At 40.2% G+C, this 20,278-nt stretch overlaps 1 protein-coding gene across 1 annotated transcript in view; it reads right to left on the bottom strand.

The window, feature by feature from the left end:
• The window catches only part of UTP20 (UTP20 small subunit processome component), a 134,722-nt gene that overhangs the window by 89,165 nt on the left and 25,279 nt on the right, over positions 1–20,278 (bottom strand). The window contains exons 13-21 of the mRNA XM_042781824.1: positions 14,932–15,087; positions 14,708–14,796; positions 12,156–12,261; positions 7,807–7,957; positions 7,096–7,158; positions 6,127–6,285; positions 4,870–4,946; positions 2,136–2,215; positions 1,694–1,937 (exon numbers count right to left, since the gene is read on the bottom strand). Of these exons, the coding sequence (XP_042637758.1) occupies positions 1,694–1,937; positions 2,136–2,215; positions 4,870–4,946; positions 6,127–6,285; positions 7,096–7,158; positions 7,807–7,957; positions 12,156–12,261; positions 14,708–14,796; positions 14,932–15,087 (1,125 nt within the window). The remainder of the gene's footprint in view (positions 1–1,693; positions 1,938–2,135; positions 2,216–4,869; positions 4,947–6,126; positions 6,286–7,095; positions 7,159–7,806; positions 7,958–12,155; positions 12,262–14,707; positions 14,797–14,931; positions 15,088–20,278) is intronic.

The following is a 20,278-nucleotide window of genomic DNA, read 5'->3' as shown; positions in this document are numbered from 1 at the left end:
AGTAGGATTGGGCAGTGTTTCGTTCTGCTGTGCATGGGGTCGCTATGAGTCGGAAACGACTCGACGGCACTTAACAACAACAAGTCTGGAAGCTCCACTGAATCCCATCCACCATGGGTGATCCTGCTGGTATTCGAAATACCAGTTAACATAGCCTCTAGCTTCACAGCATGCAAGCCACCAAGTATTCTAAATTTATTATATCCAGAAATGAACTTCTGATCTTCCCTCACAAACTTGCAATTCCTGCATCCCTCACCATATCCATAAATGGTAATGCTCTTCTTCTAATTGTTGAGATCAAAACCTTAGAGACAGTCTTTTTCATATCCCCACATCCCTATACCAACTCACTCCACCTCTGGTCTGTTAGCAAAGCCTGTGGGCTCATATATTTGAAACCCTTCAAAAGTTTATCTAACTGAAATCCTCCAAAATACAACCAGAATCCAACCACCTGTCATCTTCTTCACTACTACAAAGGTGGTCAAGCCACCGTGATCATTTCTTGTCTGGACTTCTAGTCTCCTCCTAACTTGTCCTGCTTTTACCACTGCCATACTAAAGTTTGTTCTCAATGCACCAGCTGGAAAAATCCTTAATAAGGTTTGGTGTAAAATTAAGTGACAATAAGTCAATTTTGACTCATAGTGATCCCATATGACAGAGTAAAACTACCCCCGAAGGTTTTCTAGGCTGTAATGTTTACGGAAGCAGATTGCCAGGTGTTCCTCCTGAGGAGCCATTGGGTGGGTTTAAATCATCAATCTTTCAGTGAATGACTGAGTGTTTAACCAACCATCGAGTCACTAGGGTTCCATCCAGAAAACTTAAGTCATTTCATCCTCCTGCTTAAACCTTCCAGTGAATTCTCATCTCCCTAAAAGTAAATGCCAAGGATGTTACTATTACTTAAAGGCTCTCCATAATTTGGTCTCCTCTGACTTTCTGCCCTTATCTCCAACTACTTTCTCCCTGGATTACTGTACTATAGCTACTCATACGCCCTTGCTATTCCTTGAATAAGCCAGGCATGTTGTGGTTTGTAACCTTTTCAATCTAACCCTACGACATTTTCCCCATGTAAAGAAATATTCTTAGAACTCATATTTTTAAGTGACTGCTTAATATTGTTCTACACGTCACATGCCTCATTTTCAGCTTTAAAGCAATCAGACTCTCACACAGCATACCCCACCAGAGCAAAACAACACTCCAAACTCTCTTGCTATTCTTTGAGAGTATCTTCCTCATCATCGTGAAAAATACTAAGAGCCTCAAAACACAGTGGAATATGTCCTCCTGAAGCAGTAAGAAGAAGGCCTTTGGGGCTGGGGCTGGGGCTCTGGGAAAAAAGTCCTTAAGCCCAGGCAGTCAATGAAACAATGAACAAGAGGGCAACAAATAATAAGGCCTTTGTACACTGATGTAATTTAATATGGCCTTTCTTGTTTTGTAATCTGGAATTTTTTTATTAACACCACTTATGGGCTGGTTAAATTTGGTTCCATGTAAAAGTGAACAGTGAACAAAATTAGTTTAGTTTTGATCTGACAGAGCATGGCTTTACAGATGTGCTAGTGATTTGAAAATGTGACAAATTGGTAAGAACTCAGCCATGTTGGAAGGTTAATAGTTTTTACCTTCTCTTCTTCACCTCATATCAAGGACAGACTTCTAGGAGAACACTTACTTGATAAATCTCAAGAAAAGCGGGGAAAGCTCCCTGGACCGTGGCTCTACTCTTTCTGGGAATTTGGCCAAGGCTCGCCAGAGTAAAAATCGAAAGTTAGTGTGGTCCAGTCTTTCCCGACAGTCAGTCTTCAATGCTAACTGCTTATGATAAAGAGCCCCAACATCTCCTTCCTGGGTTTGTTCCCAACTTTCATCTCCAATGGATTTTTCTTCATCTCTTTCATCATTTTGCAGCTCTTTCTCTGCAAGATAAAAGTCATCATAACTATTAGAGAAATGTTACAACTTGTCCTATGTGTCCCCAGTAAAACATATCCAAAAATTACCAAAGATAATACATTTCTCATTTCTGTTTCCCAATTTCATATGTAATTAAACAGTAAAAAGGAGACATTTCAATAACCACCTTTCTTCCCAGTCCCCTCAATCCCCTTACATACCAGCATGGGTAGCTGCTCTCTCTAGATGTTCATAGTAGACTTTCCAAAACTGCTTATTTTCCATTTCATGTGCATGAGAACTAAGAGAAAGAGTCACAGAATACATGGTATGTTTCTTATTTTGTGATGTCTCATAGGAAAAACAGACTGAAAAGAGTATAATTAAATGTTAATCAGGTTATTCCTGAATGTGGGGTTGTATATAACTTACGTATTTTTAAAATATCTTTCAAATTTCCTGCACTGAGCACAAATTATTTTCATAGTCCTAAAGTACTGAAGAATATCTTTTAAAATGTAAGTAGATTCCTATAAGAAGACTATTTTTAAAGGCACAGAAAAAAGAATGGGGCAAGTGGTATGGGCTATGGGATGTGGCCCACTAAAGGAAGAAGAAAGCTTCCATTTGGATAGAATAATCAGCTTCTTTAGAGCCAATTTAAAAATGTTGATTTTTTTCTCTACTACATGATAATGGTATTTTTAATCAACATAAAGCAAAATAAGCACTAACTACAAATTATGTAACATTAAATTTTATATCCTAATACCAAGTTCATCTCAAACTTTTTTTCCTCATTATTTATTTTTTTATTGTGCTTTAGATGCAAGTTTACAGACCAGAGTCTGTTTTACCTTCAACATTTCATGTACATTTGGTTTCACTTCCTAATTACCATCCCTACCCTAACCCAGTCTCCTTCCCTCCCTGCCTAGTAACCACTCCTCCCCCCTCAATGCATAGTTATGCATTCCTGTGTGTCCTGCATTTCCTCCATGCCAGAATGTTGCCCCTCTGGTGCACTGTGGTCAACTGCCCCAAGGGGTACATCTTCATAGAGTATGTGGGTGCATCATCCTGGGTTGAATGGTCTGCGTGTATGTCTTATTTACTATTGATCTAAAAGCCAGCCCCTGGGAGTGAGTTTTATTCCAGGTTCGAAGTGTATGCTGGGGCCATAGTATTGGGGGTCTGACGAGAGCCTATCTGACCAATAATTCCAGTCCTTATTGTGTTTTTGGATTTTGTTCCACGTTTTTCCTCCCACTCTATCCAGGATCTCCAGTTTTGATCCTTTCCTGAGTGGCTGGCACTGGTAGCCAGGCACTATCTGGTTCTTCTGGTCTTGAGGTCCATCATACCCTAGGGCTGAATGCTTCCACATGCCCTTTGTTTTGTGCACTCTTCTTCACTTCCAGCAATAGGAGACCATTAGCTGCATCTTAGATGGCTGCTTGAAAGCTTTGAAGACCCCAGTCGCTATTCACCAACACAGATTGCAAAACAAGATTTTTATGTATTTTATTGTGCCAATTGAGTCTGGTGTCCCCCAGTACTATGGTCCTGAGTTGGTAGATACATTGGCTCTCTCTCCCACAGTGTCTGACTGTCTGTGAGGGATTGTTCTGTCTGTCTTCTGTTGTTTCTGTAAGGATTGTAGGTATTTTGCATCACCGGTATCTGTGCAAGATTAGCGTCAGCTGAATTTATCCTCGGTCTAGAGTATAATCCTCTTCACTGACCCCGATCTGATCTTCTCAGAAGTTTATGTGTTTATCTGTAGCCTGGTGTTTGGTGTTGATGGTAACGCAGTATTGTGGATATAATGGTATCAGCCTCTGCCGTCTATATTTTATGTGCACGATGCGGTATCCTCTTTTTCCCCTAATGGTGGTCACAGACTCTTTCCATACCATCCCTCACCTTACCCACCTCAGCATGTGGCCCCCAACTAGACCAAAATTATCCCCTCAAAATCTCAAACTTTTGATACGTATTTTGCCATTGATTTTCTAAGAATATGCATAAACTTTCTGTAAGATGGAAACACTATGCTGTGGCCTACACATGGAAAACCAATCAGTGTTCAAACAGGAAAACATGCCCAACAGGAAGATAACCAAGGCAGCTATGGTGAAGCATCCAGTAATTGAAAGGCCACATTTCTGACTGGGGCTGTTGGTAGCGCATATATTAGATTCCTTTCGTCTTCTAAGAATCACCATCAGCACGATGATGCAGTTGTTTTGGGGGGGCTTTCAGCATGCTGGCCCGACAGCTTATGACGGACAATAAAAGGCACGCAAATGCCTCCAGATTGGAAAGGGATTTGTTTATTCTGCTTATGTCAAATAAGAACCAGTGGCCAGGGGTTCTGAAAGGCCACACGTGACATATTTCCAATTTGACATAAAGCCAGAATAGACTATTGCAGAAAAATGTCTGCAAAAGGACAGATTTCTACATGTGTGCCACAGCCGATATGTCTTCTATGTGACTATTAAGGTCCTTTTCATAGCTAAGGAATTTTTGAATGTGGGGTTGTATATAACTTATGTGATAGCAAGGGTTCCGAAGGTCCTTATTTTTAAATTAAAGTTTGGCTCAATGACTCAATAAATAAAATCAGGCAATCATGGTAAAATATGTTCTTACCTGTGAAAAGTTTTCCACAGCACAGAGTATCATATTAAGTAAAAAGAGCAAATCCTCCTAGTGTGCTCCCATGCTTTTCAATGCACAAAGGAACATACTAGGATATTTGAACTACTCAAAAACCTGATATCAAGTAAGAAACGAATATTTATTTTTTTCTTCACTCTGTCCCACAAGAGATTTCAGGTAGCTAAAAATACTGTCTACACTCATCACTTAAATCACATCTAGACTCCTGACCTCATCAATCTGCAGTACTTAAACCATAACAGCTTCACCAGTTGGGTCCACACTTACCTTATGAGCTCAATGACAGGATCCCAGAGAGGACTGAAATTAACATACAACATGCCTAATAAATAACGAAGTGGCACCTGCAATAACAAGAAGCCAGTTTAGTAAACAGGTAATGGACTACAACAGACAGCCAGAGACAGAGCACTGAAATATAAACATCCTGACTTGGGCAATCTGAGGTTCAAAAAGAAGCCTGTGCTTCGTTTTAATTGTAGTTGGTCAATTGTGTTTGAGGAAAGATCAATAATAATCATAGCAGCTACCACTGAATGACTGCTCAGCACCATTCTCAAACCAAAAACCAAACTTGCTGCCATGGAGTCAATTCCAACCTACTGGGTTTCCAAGGCTGTAAATCTTTACGGAAGCAGACCAATCCAACAGATGGAACATCTGTTGAGCTCAAACCACTCATCTTCTGGTTAGCAAGCAAATGTCTTAACCACTATGCCACCAGAGTACCATTCTAAGAGTTTTATATTCCTTTATTTATGTCATATAATCCCGGAGCAACCCAATGAGCTGGGTATTATTATTTTGCCCACTTTACAAATAAGAAAACTGAGGCATAGAGAGATTCAGGGCCCAGGAAGTGGCAGTGAAAGGAAGGCCAACAGTCTTGATCATCCTACTACACAGTTCTATGCTAAAGCTTCTGACCAGAAGAGGCCGTTCTGTTTCTTTGTTTAACATATTGCTCCAACCCATCACAATCATTTATATTCTACCCTTTAAAAAAAGAAACAGAAGAAATTTGCATTTTCAAGCTGTAATATCAAAGAAACTTGTTCACATTTTTTTTTATAAGGAATCATTTGCAAAATTATCCAATTCATTAGTGTCTGAGATTGATGAAGTTATTATAAATCTGATAAAAGTGAAGGATTATATTTTAAAATGCTCATGTGCTATAAGCTGTAAATGAATGGTAAGAAATAGCAGAGAGACCCTAAGTAAAACAAACTGCCAATGTAGACACTTCCTTGTTCCATTAGAAAAAGGAATGAAAGCTAGAAGGGGACTGGTCTTCACTACTTCTCCACAGTGTCCCACTCAGGAAAAGAGAGGATGGTACATGATTCCTATTATTTAAAAGAGCCATTTAACTCAAAGCATTCAAGAGAACTTAGATTTTTCTTCCTTTAAATATTTTTTCTTTTTGGTGATGACGTGGGATATGTCCCTTTCCCAAAGCCAGCTAAACAAGTTTTAAAGTACAAATAAAGGAAAAAAAACAACTTTTTTTTGTTTGTTTACCTCCTGCAGTGGCCCATCAGGGAGTGCAGTCTGCACCACATCATGTCTTAGTTTCCTCAAATGAAGCAGCTTCTCTCTGTAATCGTTCACAGTAGCTGGGACCAGCTCTGCCTGACGGATTATAGCAAAGGCAGACTGGCGCTCCGAGAGCCCGTCATCCTGAACAACCAAAGGAAACCCAGAAGGCAGATCAGCATTTTGATTTTCAAAAAGGAATGCTGAATGTGACCAAAGTTCTAAAAGAGAAACAACTCCAGTACTTTACGGCTTTACGCTAAACAAGGAGTACTTTTTACATGGCAGTGATATGCTTGGTCTCATATCACTGACTTTTTAGTAGATAATTCATGTTTAATCTCTAAAATAGAAAGGACAAGCGTAAAACAGGAAAGTGATTTTCAAAATAACTCAAACTGCTCATGATTATCTGTCATAAAACATAACAACATACATACATACTTTCACTCTGCAATTCTACTTCTAATAATTTGCATTGTGTAAATATTTCCTCTGCCAAGACGTCTATGCAGCGCTGTGCACTGCATCACTGTCTGAAACAACGTAAAACTAGAAACAACCCACCGAATACCCGCCAATAGGGAACTGATGAAATAAATTCTTTTAAACTGTGGAACACTAGTCAAACTTCAAAAAAATGAGGTAGAACTAAAAAAATGAGGTTTTAAAGCCAATCTCCATGATACCATTATTTAAAAATACCTATCAAACAAGAGTAGATTATGTAGTCGTATGTGTATTCAGAAAGTCAGAAAGAATTATTCACCAATTAACTGGATTTTCAATGGTGGCTTTGGGGGTGGATGGGAATAAGAATTATAAATAAATTCAATTTTTATGATCAATATTTACAGTGCTTGAATTTTCCACAAAGGTATTATTTTGGAAATGAAAAATGCATATGTAAAATCATACTTTTGAAAAAGTATCCAAACTGAGCAATTAAAATACCTCCATCAATTCTGGAAGCCGAACCTCAAAATGGTTTAGAATCCTTACTGTCGAAAGCCGTATCTAGAGAAAGGGAAAGACACGTTTGAAACTCCAAAGTTTAAACAATGGAAGAAACTGATCAATAGTCAGTGTAATCTAAGTCTTATACAATTAAGAGAAATGTCCCCTTTGATAAGCATAATACAAACATGTATTATATTTTTTTTCCACATTCAACATCAATCAACGTCTATTTAAATACTACACAGAGCAATCAACAACCAGACTAGGCTGATAAGGTAAGGTTGCCCAAAAAAGCAGGTTGCTTCTTTGAAAAATGGCCTTATAAGCAGCTCTGTAAATAAGTGCAAAGAATCTGATGAAGCTTGCAGCACAATTGAAATAAGTGACTTTAATTCCTAAACAAGGTATTCAGATATTTCACATGTGCACGAGCAGTGGCATCACCTGGAAGGCTTGAGAAAGCAACACATTTCAGTTCCACCCTAGGCCTGCTGGATCCGAAGTTTTGAGGGAAGGACCTAAATCTCTATTTTTATTAAGCTCCTTAACAAACCCGACTGGCGCTGGTCTGCAGGCCCGTGTTTAGGAATCACTGCTGTAAACAGAAATCATCCTATAGCAGGATTTCCTGATTAAGGAGGTCTGTCATTCCACTGGCAGCATAAAAAAAGAACGAAAGAAGGGTGACTGAGAACAAACCATTACCTTGGATACACCAGATGAAATGTTTGCTCGTAACTTTGAAAACAATTCCAGTAAAGCTTCCTGGGAAAGAGGTTCTTTGCAGCCACATAAGGATAATCTCTGATAATAGAGATCAGCCAACAGCAACACAGATGGCTCCAAAGGAAATGTTCTGCAATAAGGTATTGATTAGAGCTAAACTATTCCACCCCTGCCCCCCTCCCCCCTGGTATTCAGACTGTAATATAAACTGTAGAAAAGTATCACTGATGAAGGAAATGTAAAAGGTGAAAGTTTTATGTGGACGTGTGGCATCATTTCACAGTGGAAGAAGCTGAGGCCCAGCAACAGAGTGATGTGACCAGGGGCATACAGCTAGCTGGAGGCAGAGGTGTGATTTAAAAATACAAAACAAAATCCTACTGCCATCAAGCAGATTCCGACTCATGGTGGCCCTATAGGGCAGAGCAGAACTGCCCAAAGGGTTTCCAAGGCTCTAAATTTTTACAGAAGCAGACTGTCCTATTCCCTTCTTTCAGTGTTGCTGGTAGGCTCGAACTGCTAACCTTTTGGTTAGTAGCAAATGCTTTAACCACAATGCCACCAGGGCTCCAGAGGTGTGATATAATATGCTATTTTGGTTACGAATCCAGTGCTGCCTCTTCAGTCTCTCCAGTTGTAAAGGACAATCACATAAAAGGATGATATCCAATTAACTGAGTGTTTGCCATGTTCCAGGCACTGTGCTAAGGAGGGAAGCAGGAATAAGAGCGGTTTATGATGTGGGCCCTGGAGTGAGGCAGCCTAGGTTTGAACATAGTAGCCCTATTATTCATCAGCAGATGCTTAACCTTCACATGCCATCGTCATTCATCAAGCACTTACTGAATGTCTGCTATGTGCCAGTGACTTTCCCAGGCATTGTGGATGGCATTAAAGACAAGACAAAGTCCTTATCTTCCTAGTGCTTACATTCTAATAGGGAGTGATAGCCAATGAATAAATATGTACAAACCAAAAAAACAAATTCATTGTTAATTTAGTCAATTCTGACTCATGGTGGCCCCCACTGGGTTTCCAAAGTGGTAAACCTTTACGGAAGCAGATTGCCCCATCTTCCTTCCACAGAGTGGCTGGTGGGTTTGAGATGGCAAGTCTGACAGTAATGGATACCATGAGGAATCGATAAGGGAACGAAGGCTAGAGTGAGATGCTGGTGTGTACGGGTGATGGAGAGTGATGAGGAGAACTATTTGCTATGGCACAGTCATGGAAGGCAGAGACTGAAGTGAAGAAGTGAGCCATGTGGCTATCAGGAAGAAATGGATTGTAGGTAGAAGCAACATCAATGTCAAGTCCTGGCAAGAGGTGTGCTTGCTTATTTGAGGAACAGCAAGGAGACCAGTGTCGGTGGAACTGTGCTCACATGTGCAGAGTAGCCAAGGGTAAGATCATACAATACAGAGCCCTGAGTAACACGACAAAGACTCTGGATTCTATCTGAGTGACACAGGATACCACTAGAACAGTGCCTCTCGACAGCAGTGCTACTGACATTTGGACCGAGTAATTCTTTGTTGTGGGGGCTGCCCTGTGCATTGTGGGATGTTTAGCAGCATGCCCAGCCTCTACTCAATAGATGCCGGTAACAGCCCCTCAGGTGTAACACCAAAAATGCCCAGAATTGCTCCTGGTTGAGAATCACTACTCTAGAGGGTTGTGAGCAAAGGAGTGAAATGATCTGTCTTGTATTTAAAAGGATCATTCTGCTTGTTGGGTACAGAATAGAAGGCAATAGGGCAAGGGAGGTAGAAAGGAAACTCGTTAAGAGGCTAATGCAATAATCCAGGCAAGAGATGGTCGTGGCTTAGACCAGGGGGCCAAGCAGTAGTTGGAGGCTAGATTTATTTTAAAACTAGTTCCCTCATCTGTAATGATAATAGTACCTATCACATGGAGTCATTTTGAAGATTAAATTCAATAATGAATGCAAAGCACTCAGAACAGTGACTAGCACATAAAAAGGACATAATAAATGGAATTTGTATATAGCTATTACTGCATGAATGGTCTAATTTAATCTTGCTGGGGAAAGTACTACCATGTCCTTCTGAGAGATAATGAAGTTGAAGTTAACTAACTTGCCCAAGGCCACAAAGCAAGTAAATGGCAGAGACAAGATTCAGGCTGCCTTGGCTGTGAAACCTTATGCACTTGATCATCACAGTAGCACAGCACTGAGTACAGAGACAAGGCTTAACAACGGACACAACTGGAAAGTTCACACTCCCACCCTCAAAGATGGACCCACTCCTGTTGAAGGCTTCTGGGCCTCTATGGCTAACAGCCACTGAGCTGGAAGGGTAGCAGCCTTCCACAGAGGACATACTGATATTTCTCCGTGCTGTGTATGCTTTTCCTTTTCACAACTTCTAGAGAAGGCTAAAATCGTTTATACCAAAGAATATAGTGGGAGAAGCTTAAAGAGAATGGTAAAGAAAAAGGGAGTACATAACATGGTGCGTATGGTGATGCATACATGGTTAAGCATTGCAGGGAAAAGTTCCCCTCGAAGGAAGTTTAAACCAGGTCAATGCACTGCAGAGAAATGGCAACTTCCTCCAGATTTGGAAATGTAAAGAGATCCTGGACCGCAGCACTCAGTCTCCAAACTGGTCTCCCTTATGCCCCTAGTCTCTTCTCCCCACGAACTTGTTTAGGTCTAAGTCATTCCTGCCAAAATCCCCCTGTGGCTTCCATTTCACTCATGTTAGAAGCCAAGGCCCTATAATGACCTAAAGGCCATTCATAATCCACCCACCCTACCTCTAGGTCCTTTTCTTTTATTCCTTTAAATCCCTTACTTGCTCCCACTGGTAAGCCACAATCTTCTCCTTGCTGTTCATGCCAGACCTGTCTCAATCCCCATCCAATCAGCATGGGTACTCTTCCCTGGGTCCAGAATATAGTGAGTGCTTCCCATGTCCTTGTGGCTTACTCCTTTGCCTTTGGGTCTCTGCTCAAATGTCTCTCAGTGAGGCCCTTCCTATGCACTGTCATTGCCCCCAATTTCCAGTCACCCTATCTCCTGACCCTGCTTTCTTTTTCTTCACAGCACTTCCCACCTTCTAATACACTTATCCTTAGTTTCGTGTCTCTTCTTGCTAGAATGTCAGCTTCCCGAAGGGAGGGAATTGTGTCTGTCTTGTTCACTGATTATATCTCTCAATGTGTAGAATCATGCTGAGCACGTGAGAAAAGTAAATATGCATTTATTGAAGGAAGTGAATGAATAAATCTGTTAAAAAAAAACCGCATGGGAATAAAATGGATCAAATTCCAGAAAAAGAAGCTAACAGCTTTATCAGGTTTTCAAGAGATTGGTTCAGAAAGGGCTGTAAGCTAAGGAGTGAATGGCTACCCACTAATGGTGCTACATGACTACCAATACCACAATACCAGGTGCCGGCTAAATGAAATGAAACTAAACTAAACATCAATAAATAAAAGGAGGAGGAAGCAGAGGGACTGTTTCAACATGAAGCAAAAGGATGACTGGGAAGTTTTCTGCAATGTTGGTCACATCAAGCTGAGGTAGACAGAATACGAAATGAGTGGAGTGAGACTACAGATATTGGACCCACTGAAGAAGTTACAAAAGGTAAGCACTGTGCAATGCTACGGTTGGGAATAAATCAGTATTTATGATGCCTACCCTCTATAACAAGGAGCTCTGGTGGTGTAGTGGTCAAGGCATTCTAGCTGTTAACTGAAAGGTTGGTGGTTCAAACCCACTAGCTGCTCTGCGGAAGAAAAATGGGGCAGTCCACTTCCCTAACGCAGCAGCATTGGAAACCCAATGTGGGTTGCTATGAGTTGGAATCAACTGAATGGCAGTGAGTTTGGTTTTTGGAGTTTGACCTTCTATAACACAAGTTTCAAACCAAACGACAACAAAAAAACTCAGTGTCGTCGAGTTGATTCAACTCATAGCAACCCATCCTTGGGTTTCTCAGGCAGTATCTCTATGGAAGTAGATTGTCCAATCTTCCTTCCAAGGAGTGGCTGATGGATTTGAAGCACCAGCCTTCTAGTTAGTAGCCAAATGCCTTAGGCACTATGCCACCAGAGTTCCTATACACACTATAAAATACCTCTTTACAAAAATCATTCTATATTTAAAGACTGTGTCAACAAATATACTTACTTTGACTAGAGAATCCAAATTATTATGAAAGTCCATTATGTGAATACAACTCAGGTATGAAATAGTTCAAAGCAAGGATATTTATTGTGTCTAAGAGACCATAAAAACATATGCTTCTATATTTTATTCATCATTAAGCTGTGTGGAAGACATGTTTACTTACAATACTAAATTCTTCACACGTTCCACAGGAACCAAATTAAGAAGTTCAGAGGATTCTTCCAAACTTAGCAGAGTATTTACAGCTTGACAAAGAACAAATAAATTTCCTAAGGACAGAAAAGCAGAAAAACCGCATCACTTACTTTTTGATATGAACTATCAAATATCTCTTTTATGTGGTACTTGCTACTTATAGGAAGTTCTTGAATTTGTGCCTTCTAAACGAATTATCTGTCAAATTGCACAGTACAAGAGAAGAAAAAGAGAAGTTTATTACACTTTATTAAGAGGAAAATTTATTCAGATATAGAGAATAAAAATGTATGTTTCATTAACTGAGATGAAGAGGAAGTTAAATGGTTCTACCCACTAGCATTATTGAAAGCAGGACTCTTGAGTAAAGTTGACTTGAACTTTTCAAAAGCTAAGATATTATCTGTGATTAAATTTGTGTCAATTATATTTCTCCAACTTATAAATCACATATTCAATGGCTACCACCTATAATCTCTTCCATTAACAATATTAACACTCACTCACTGAATCCCTAGACTAGAAGCTGGCCAGCTATGGACCACAGGCCAAATCTGGTAGGCAGCCTGTATTTATATGGCTTTAACAATGGTTTTCATATTTTTAAAAGGTTGCTTAAAAAATGCATTAATAACAACAACCAAAAAAGGAATATGTCATAAACACTGAAGGTGGCCCACAAAACCTAAAGTATTTGTGATTAGATTCTTTACAGAAAAAGTTTGCCAGCCTGGGCCCTAGACTCAGATCATCATTGTCCAACAGAACTTTCCACAATGATGGAAACATTCCATACCTGTGCTGTGCAATATAGTAACCACTAGCCACATGTGCCTAGTAAGCATTTGAAATAGAGCAACTCTGCTTTACTCTCTAATATATCTGCTCAGTGTCTAACACAGAACCAACTACACTGATATTTAAGTGAGTGAATGACTACTATATACCTGTGTTAAAATATACGTATACCAAAAAATGGGAGGAGGAAGTGGACTGTGTGGCTAACTGCCTTCATGAACAACTGCTCCTTTGCCAACAGACCAGAAAGAACTGGATAGTGCCTAGCTACCATTACTGAACATTTTGATCAAAGACTATATAGAAGAATCCTGATCAAAAGGGGGAAATGCAGAACAGAATTTCAAACTCTCACATATTCCAGACTTTCTGGAGCCATGGAGGCTGGATGAAACCCTGAAACTACTGCTCTGAGGTAATCTTTAAACCTTAAACTAAAAATATTCTCTGAGGTCTTCTTAAAACCAAACAACGGTTTAGCTAAACAAGTAAAAAATGTCTGCCCGAGCACTGTGCTCTTTTAAGAACTATCTACATGGGATGAAAGTGACAGCAGCAATTGGAAAGATTAGACAGGAACCTTAGAGGTAGTAAGATTACGTTAACGGAGTGAAACAACTTGGAAAAAAGGTGTGTGAGAATGGTTGCACAACTTGAACAATGTAATCAACATCACTGAATTATACATGTAGAAATTCTTAAAGTGGCGTATATTTGGCTACATAAGTTCTCAACAGCAAAAACAAAAATAAACTCTCTCCGTATACTGTACTAGAATAATGCAAAATACCTGCTTTGAAACTGCTGATCTCAAGCTAGGTGGGGAAACCTGCAAATATACAATAAGACATGATACTCTGGGCAGCCTAATTCTACCAGGAAGCACCCTGAAGGCCTTCCTACAGTTGCTGTGCCTGAGCTGAGCTTGGAAATATAAGTGGGAATTCAGCAACGATGAAGATCCAGAAAGGCGTCCAGGTAGAGGGATGCATGTGTGAGAGCAGCTAAAACCCTAAACCAAACCCAGCACTGTGGAGTCACTTGTGACTCATAGAGACCCTACAGAACACAGAAGAACTGCCCCCTAAGGTTTCCAAGGCTGTAAATATTTACAGAAGCAGACTACCACATCTTTCTCCCGGAGAGAGGCTGGTGGGCTCAAGCCAATGACCTTTCTGTTAGCAGTCAAGCACTCAACCACTGCACCACCAGGGCTCCTCTGAGGGCAGCCAGAGGGTTATAAAAGAATGTGTCTTACTCAGGGCAAATGGCTAGCATGCTGGGGGCATAAGATATTTACCGGGGCTAGTGCCTAAGGCATATGACTGCTAACCAGAAGACTAGCGGTTCAAACCCACCAGCCACTCCTCGGAAGGAAGGTTGGGCAATCTACTTCCATAGCGATACCACCTCGAAAACTCAAGGTGGGGTCACTGAGAGTCGGATCTGTCTCGACAGCAGTGGGTTTTATGGCAGACACAGGCTGGGGTGAAAATAGTAGTCTTCCACGTACGTCAGGATACTCTTTTGATATTGTGTCTTCAGATCAGCTTACATTCAATCCACCCTGACCCAGTGAATACACTGTCTTTCTTTCCAGAGTATTACTATTTATTATTTATTCTTTGCTAGAAGACAAGTAATTACTGTGCTCTGTGTTTACACTGCCTCTGGATGTGCCCATAAAGAAAGGGAAGAGAACAAATGGTGATTGTAACTGACCTTTTCCAAAGTTCCCTCTGTCAACAGTCATGAAGAGTGACTCTATAAGACGTGTGACTAATGGTATCACCTTCTCTTTCTCAAGAAGTCTGTCCAAGAAGTAGGGAGAAAAAAGGAAAAGTTCAAACTGGCATCCCCTGGCCTTTTCATCGACCATCAAGGAATGGCTAACAAATGTTTAAGTTAGCACATTATGTATCTCTTTCAAAACTAAAGTTTCTTACCTAATATGTGGTAATACTACCAGGGCTGCCCAAGAATGTGAAAGGTAAGTAGCATCTTTATTTGGAGGTAGCTGAATTATAGACAAGAGATGATCCAATACTGGAACCTGTTCCTTCTCTCCCTTGGATCTAGTTTTCTTCTGCCTTAAATAGGATCTATAGGATGAAAAGATAAATAAAACAGGATAGAATGTAATGGATTTTACTGAATTCTGAAATAAAATCAGTTCCTTTCCCTCTGTGCAGCAGTTGGGGGGTTATTAGTGGTTGAAAATAAACAAGGAAAGAAATGTGAGTCATTAGTTGCCACAATTCCTCTGCTTCACATTGGCCGATAAGCTCCTCCAATAAAGTGCACACTCCTTACTCGGGCCTATGAGGCCTGATATGATCGTCCATCACCTCTCTCACCTCCTCTTATCCCCTCCTCCTTCTTCAGTGCTCTTTGGGCACATTGGCCTTTCTGTTCTTCAGACACACAGAACTCATTCCTGTCCCAGAGCCTTTGCAGTAACTCTCCCTCTGCCTGAAAAGCATCTCACCCAGATCTCTGGATCCTTCCCAGAATTATTGTTGTGTACAGAAAAGAAGTAATGCCTCCCCTCCATTTACTCCCCTCTCAACACCTGACGTGTGTGTGTGTGTGTTTTAATCATCATCTAATTTTTTTTAACTGTCCCCAACACATTCCTTCCCCAAGAATGTAATATCCCCCCAAAAGGAATGTATCCCTTATCCATCATTGTGCCTCTAGTACCCAGAACCAAGCCTGATACAATTAATTTGTCAAATGGAGGAATTAATTTATCTTAAGTATTTTCTCATCTATTATCTATTTTTATTCTCACAATGAAACAATTGTGAGATGTGGGTGAAATGATATGAAGCATATTCAAATTATTATCAAAAACACCTTCACAGAGGAATCAAGACAAAGGTGACCATTCATACGAACCATATCTCTGTGGGGGACAGGGGCGGCAGGAGGATGTTTTCACAGAGAAAACTAGCCCTAAGTTATTATGCCTGCATTTATTTATTCTTACCCTGCCACATTCCAAGGAGGATTTGAGATAGCCGAGGTGACAGTGTGAAGTCTGATGCCCAGCCTCAGCCAGGCCCTGTGACGTCAACAACAAAGCTGCTTCATCCCACAGTCTCTGCCACTTATAAACCATTTCCCCACTGCAGATTGGCTTGGTGTTGTGAAACCAAGAGAAATGTTTCAAAATATTAATTCTAAAGATGCTATTCATTACCTATTACTCAGGAATCAGAACTCATCAAATTAAGAAAATCTGTTGGTATGTTTTTTTATTTATTTTTAATTTTTATTGTGATTTGGGTGAAAGTTATGTTGGTTATGTTTTGAAAGATCAGCTTACTTTCAAGGTTGGCAAAAGAGCACCACGGTAAGAGGAAGGGTTCCTCCAGAAACTCAAACTTTTCGATCGAGGTCAAAAGAGAACTCTGCTGTGTTACCACTGAACTGTGACCCCACCTCAGTGGATGGTTGAAGCCTCAACGCCCAGTACTCAGCAGAAGCTTAAGGAATGTCCATCTAGTTTTCCCACTCCAAACCAAACCACAAGTGCAGCAACAGGTATAAATAATCCAATAGAAATCATAGAAATTAAGTATAAAAAGGAAGAAATGACAAGTGAACTGATTTCCTAACTTGTAATTTCTAGAAGCACAGCCATTCACCTGTTTGAAAACAACAAAAGAACTCTCTCACATATTTAGACAATTTCTAATTTCTAAAGGGTATTTGTTGTTCATTAAGAAAGTAACTCACAATCCTTTTTACCAATTCTAATAATACAAATGTATATAATTAAAAACTTGACAGTTGCCTTTCTTCTCCTGACAGAAACAAATTCAAGTTTTGTGGAGCCTTTGCCTGCTGTCAATTCTGCCCAAGTTGCTCTATAGGTTTAATGCAATTTCTATCAAAAGCTCAGCAAGGTTTTTTGTAGATATAGACAAGGTTATTATGAAATGTATACAGAAAAACAAAGACCTTGGAACACCTAAAACAATTCTGAAACAATTTCATGGTTTATTTTATAGTAATAGTAATTAAGATAGCATGGAAGAGGGACAGACACATCAATCAGTGAAACAGACTCCAGAAACACAGCCACATAAATATGCACAACTTATTTTTGACAAAGGTGAAAAAGCAATTCAATAGAGGAGTACAGCAATGGAAGCAGGTGCTGGAGTAACTGACATCCACTCCAAAAACACCCAAACCAGTCGTTGAGTCCATTCTGACTCATGATGACTCACTCCATATGTCTCAGAGTAGAACTGTGCTCCACAGGCTTGTAACAGCTGTGATCTTTCCAAAGTGGATCACCAGGCTGTTCTTCCAAGGTGCCTCTGGTTAGATTCAAACTGCCAACTTTTTGGCCAGTAGCCAAGAGCTTAACCATTTATACCATCCAGGGACTCCATGGGCAAAAAAATAAACCATAACCTAAATCTCACAACTCATACAAAAATTAATTCAAAATGGATCACAGAATTAAATGTAAAACAAAATAACAAAACTTTTGGGGAAAAAGAGACAATCTTCAGGACTTAGGGCTAGGCAGGAGTTCTTAGACAAGACACCAAAAATATGATAAGTAAAAGGGAAAGTTCATCCAAAATAAAAACTTTTGTTCTATGCAAAACCTTGATAATAAAAAAGGCAAGCCACAGATCAGAAGAAAGTATTTGTAAACGACGTATGCACAAAAGTATTTATATCTCAGATATATAAAGATTTCTCAAACATCAAAATCAGGAAACAAACAATCCAGTTACAAAATAGGCCAAAGGAATGAACAGACACTTCACTAAGAGGAGATACATATATATATATATATAGAGAGAGAGAGAGAGAGAGAGAGAGAGAGAGAGAGTGTGTAAGTACATGAGAAGATGTTCAAGATCATTATCCATTGTTAACATTGCATTAGTTACCCATGAATCCATTCTAACTCATAGTGACCCTATGTACAAAAGAATGACAGACTGCTTAGTCCTGCACCATCCTCACAATCGTTGCTATGCTGGAAGCCACTGTTGCTGCCACTGTGTCAAACCATCTTTTTGAGGATCTTTTTGTTGCTAGCATGATGTCCTTCTCCATGGACTGGTCCTTTCGGATAACATGTCCAAAGTAAGTGTGACAAAGCCTTGCCATCCTCTTTCTAAGGAGTATTCTGGCTATGCTTTTCCCAAGACAAATTTGTTCATTCTTATCACAGTCCATGGTGTATTCAGTGTTTTCTGCCAACAAAATTCAAGTACTTCAATTTTTTTGTGGTCTTCCTTATTCACTGTCCAGCTTTTGCATGCATATGAGGTAATTGAAAATATCACAGCTTGGGTCAGGTGGACCTTAGTCCTCAAAGTGATATCTTTGCTTTTTAACACGGTGGCATAGTACCCAAGGCATTTGACTGCCAACCAGAAAGTTGGTGGTTCAAAACCACCAGCCACTCCATGGAAGGAAGACTGGGGAATCTCCTTCTGTAAAGATTTACTGCCTCGGAAACCCAAAGGGGGTCACTATGAATCAGAATCGACTCCATGGCAGGGATTTTGAGGGTTTTTTGTTTGTTTGTTTCAGAAGTCTTTTGCAGATTTGCCCAATGCAGTATGTTGTTGATTTTTTGACTGCTACTTCCACAGGCCCTGATTATGGATCCAAGTAAAATGAAATCCTTGACAACTTCAACGTTTTCTCTATTTATCATGATATTGCTTATTGGTTCAGTTGTAATGATTTTTGCTTTCTTTACATTGAAGTGCAATCCATACTGAAAACTGCAGTCTTTGATTTTCATCAGTAGGCACTTCACGTCACCTTCACTTTTGGCAAGCAAGGTTGCCACCTGCACACTGCAAGTTGTTAATGAGTCCTACAATCCCGATATTGCATTCTTCTTCATACAGTCCAGCATCGTGGATTATTAGCTCAGCATACAGACTGAATAAATGTGGCAAGAGGATACAACCCTGCCACTTTTCCTGATTTTAAACTGCTCAATATCCCCTTGTTCTGTTTGAACAACTGCCTCGGACTCACGGAGTCTATGTACAGGTTCCACATGAGCACAAATTAAGTGTTCTGGAATTGCCACACTTTGAAATGTTATCAATAATTTGTTATGATCCCCACAGTTGAAGCCTTTGTGTGGTACAGTGAATTATTTAATATGGCTCTTCTAGCTAAGGTCTCTGAGACACTCACCAGATGACTGGGAGAACTATGGAAATGTGAAGTGCTAGAGGGCACCCAGGGGATTGGACAGCTTGTTAATAACGTAAATAAGGTTCATGGTACCCTTGTGGGGTGGGACAGGGAAATAAGGTATATAGTACTCCAATGTGGGGAATGGTCAGTTTTGCCATCTTGCTAGGCTTAAAATGAGCCATCCCAGAGGTGGGAAGGGGGATCTTACGACTATCAAAAAAAGGACCATGAGTGGAGTGTGTCCTTACACCCGAGATTCCTGTGATCCCTTCTCAACCCAGCAGACACAAAGACACAGAAAATTTTAACACTTAACAGAGAGACAGCAGCAGCAGAGGAGGCAGAACCAAGAGATCAGCATGACAGAGCAGCAAGCTTGCCAGCCCACAGAGCAAGAAAGCTGAGTGCCTTCAGGCAGGAGCCTTGCTGGTGGTATGGTATGCCTCTTTGTGCACCTGCCGGCAGAGCTAAAAGAACTTTCTAACTCTTGCCTGAACAGGGCAGAGGTCAGGGCCAGTGAGAAGCTGTCCTGATTGAAGAACTATATACTGAGTGATTTCTGATCCTGAATTATAACCTGTTACTATTTCCCTAATAAGCCCCATAATCATGAGTACTATCTGTGAGTTCTATGTGCCTACTGCAATGAATTATCAAACCCAGCAGAGAAGTAGAGAATATTGTAGGAGGGATGTTTGTATTAGAATTGGCAAAAAGGTTGGAGGGTGACAACATGTCCAACTCCTACTTCACATAAGTATTAGCCTTGGGCTTTTGATTTTGATCGTCTTTCCCCTTTGTGAAGTTAGAGATCAGATGCTTCCTTCATGCCCTTTTTAAACTTTGCATAGTCAATAAAACACAGGTAAACATCTTTCTAGTATTTTCTGCTTTCAGGCACGATCCATCTGACATTAGCAATGCTATCCCTTATTCCACAATTTCTGAATCTGGCTTGAATTTCTGGCAGTTCCTGTTCTTGTACTGCTGCAACCATTTTTTTTTTTTTTTAAATTGTGATTTGGGGGAAGATTTACAGAGCAAATTCACTTTCCATACAGCAATTCACATATACTGTATCTCATGTCATTG

This window comes from Orycteropus afer, unplaced genomic scaffold (genome assembly GCF_000298275.1).
Source record: "Orycteropus afer afer isolate SDZICR_OR568_19922 unplaced genomic scaffold, OryAfe1.0 scaffold00177, whole genome shotgun sequence".
NCBI lineage: Eukaryota > Metazoa > Chordata > Mammalia > Tubulidentata > Orycteropodidae > Orycteropus > Orycteropus afer.
Note: the sequence above shows the minus strand (reverse complement) of the source record. Positions and strands in the feature narration are given on the sequence as shown.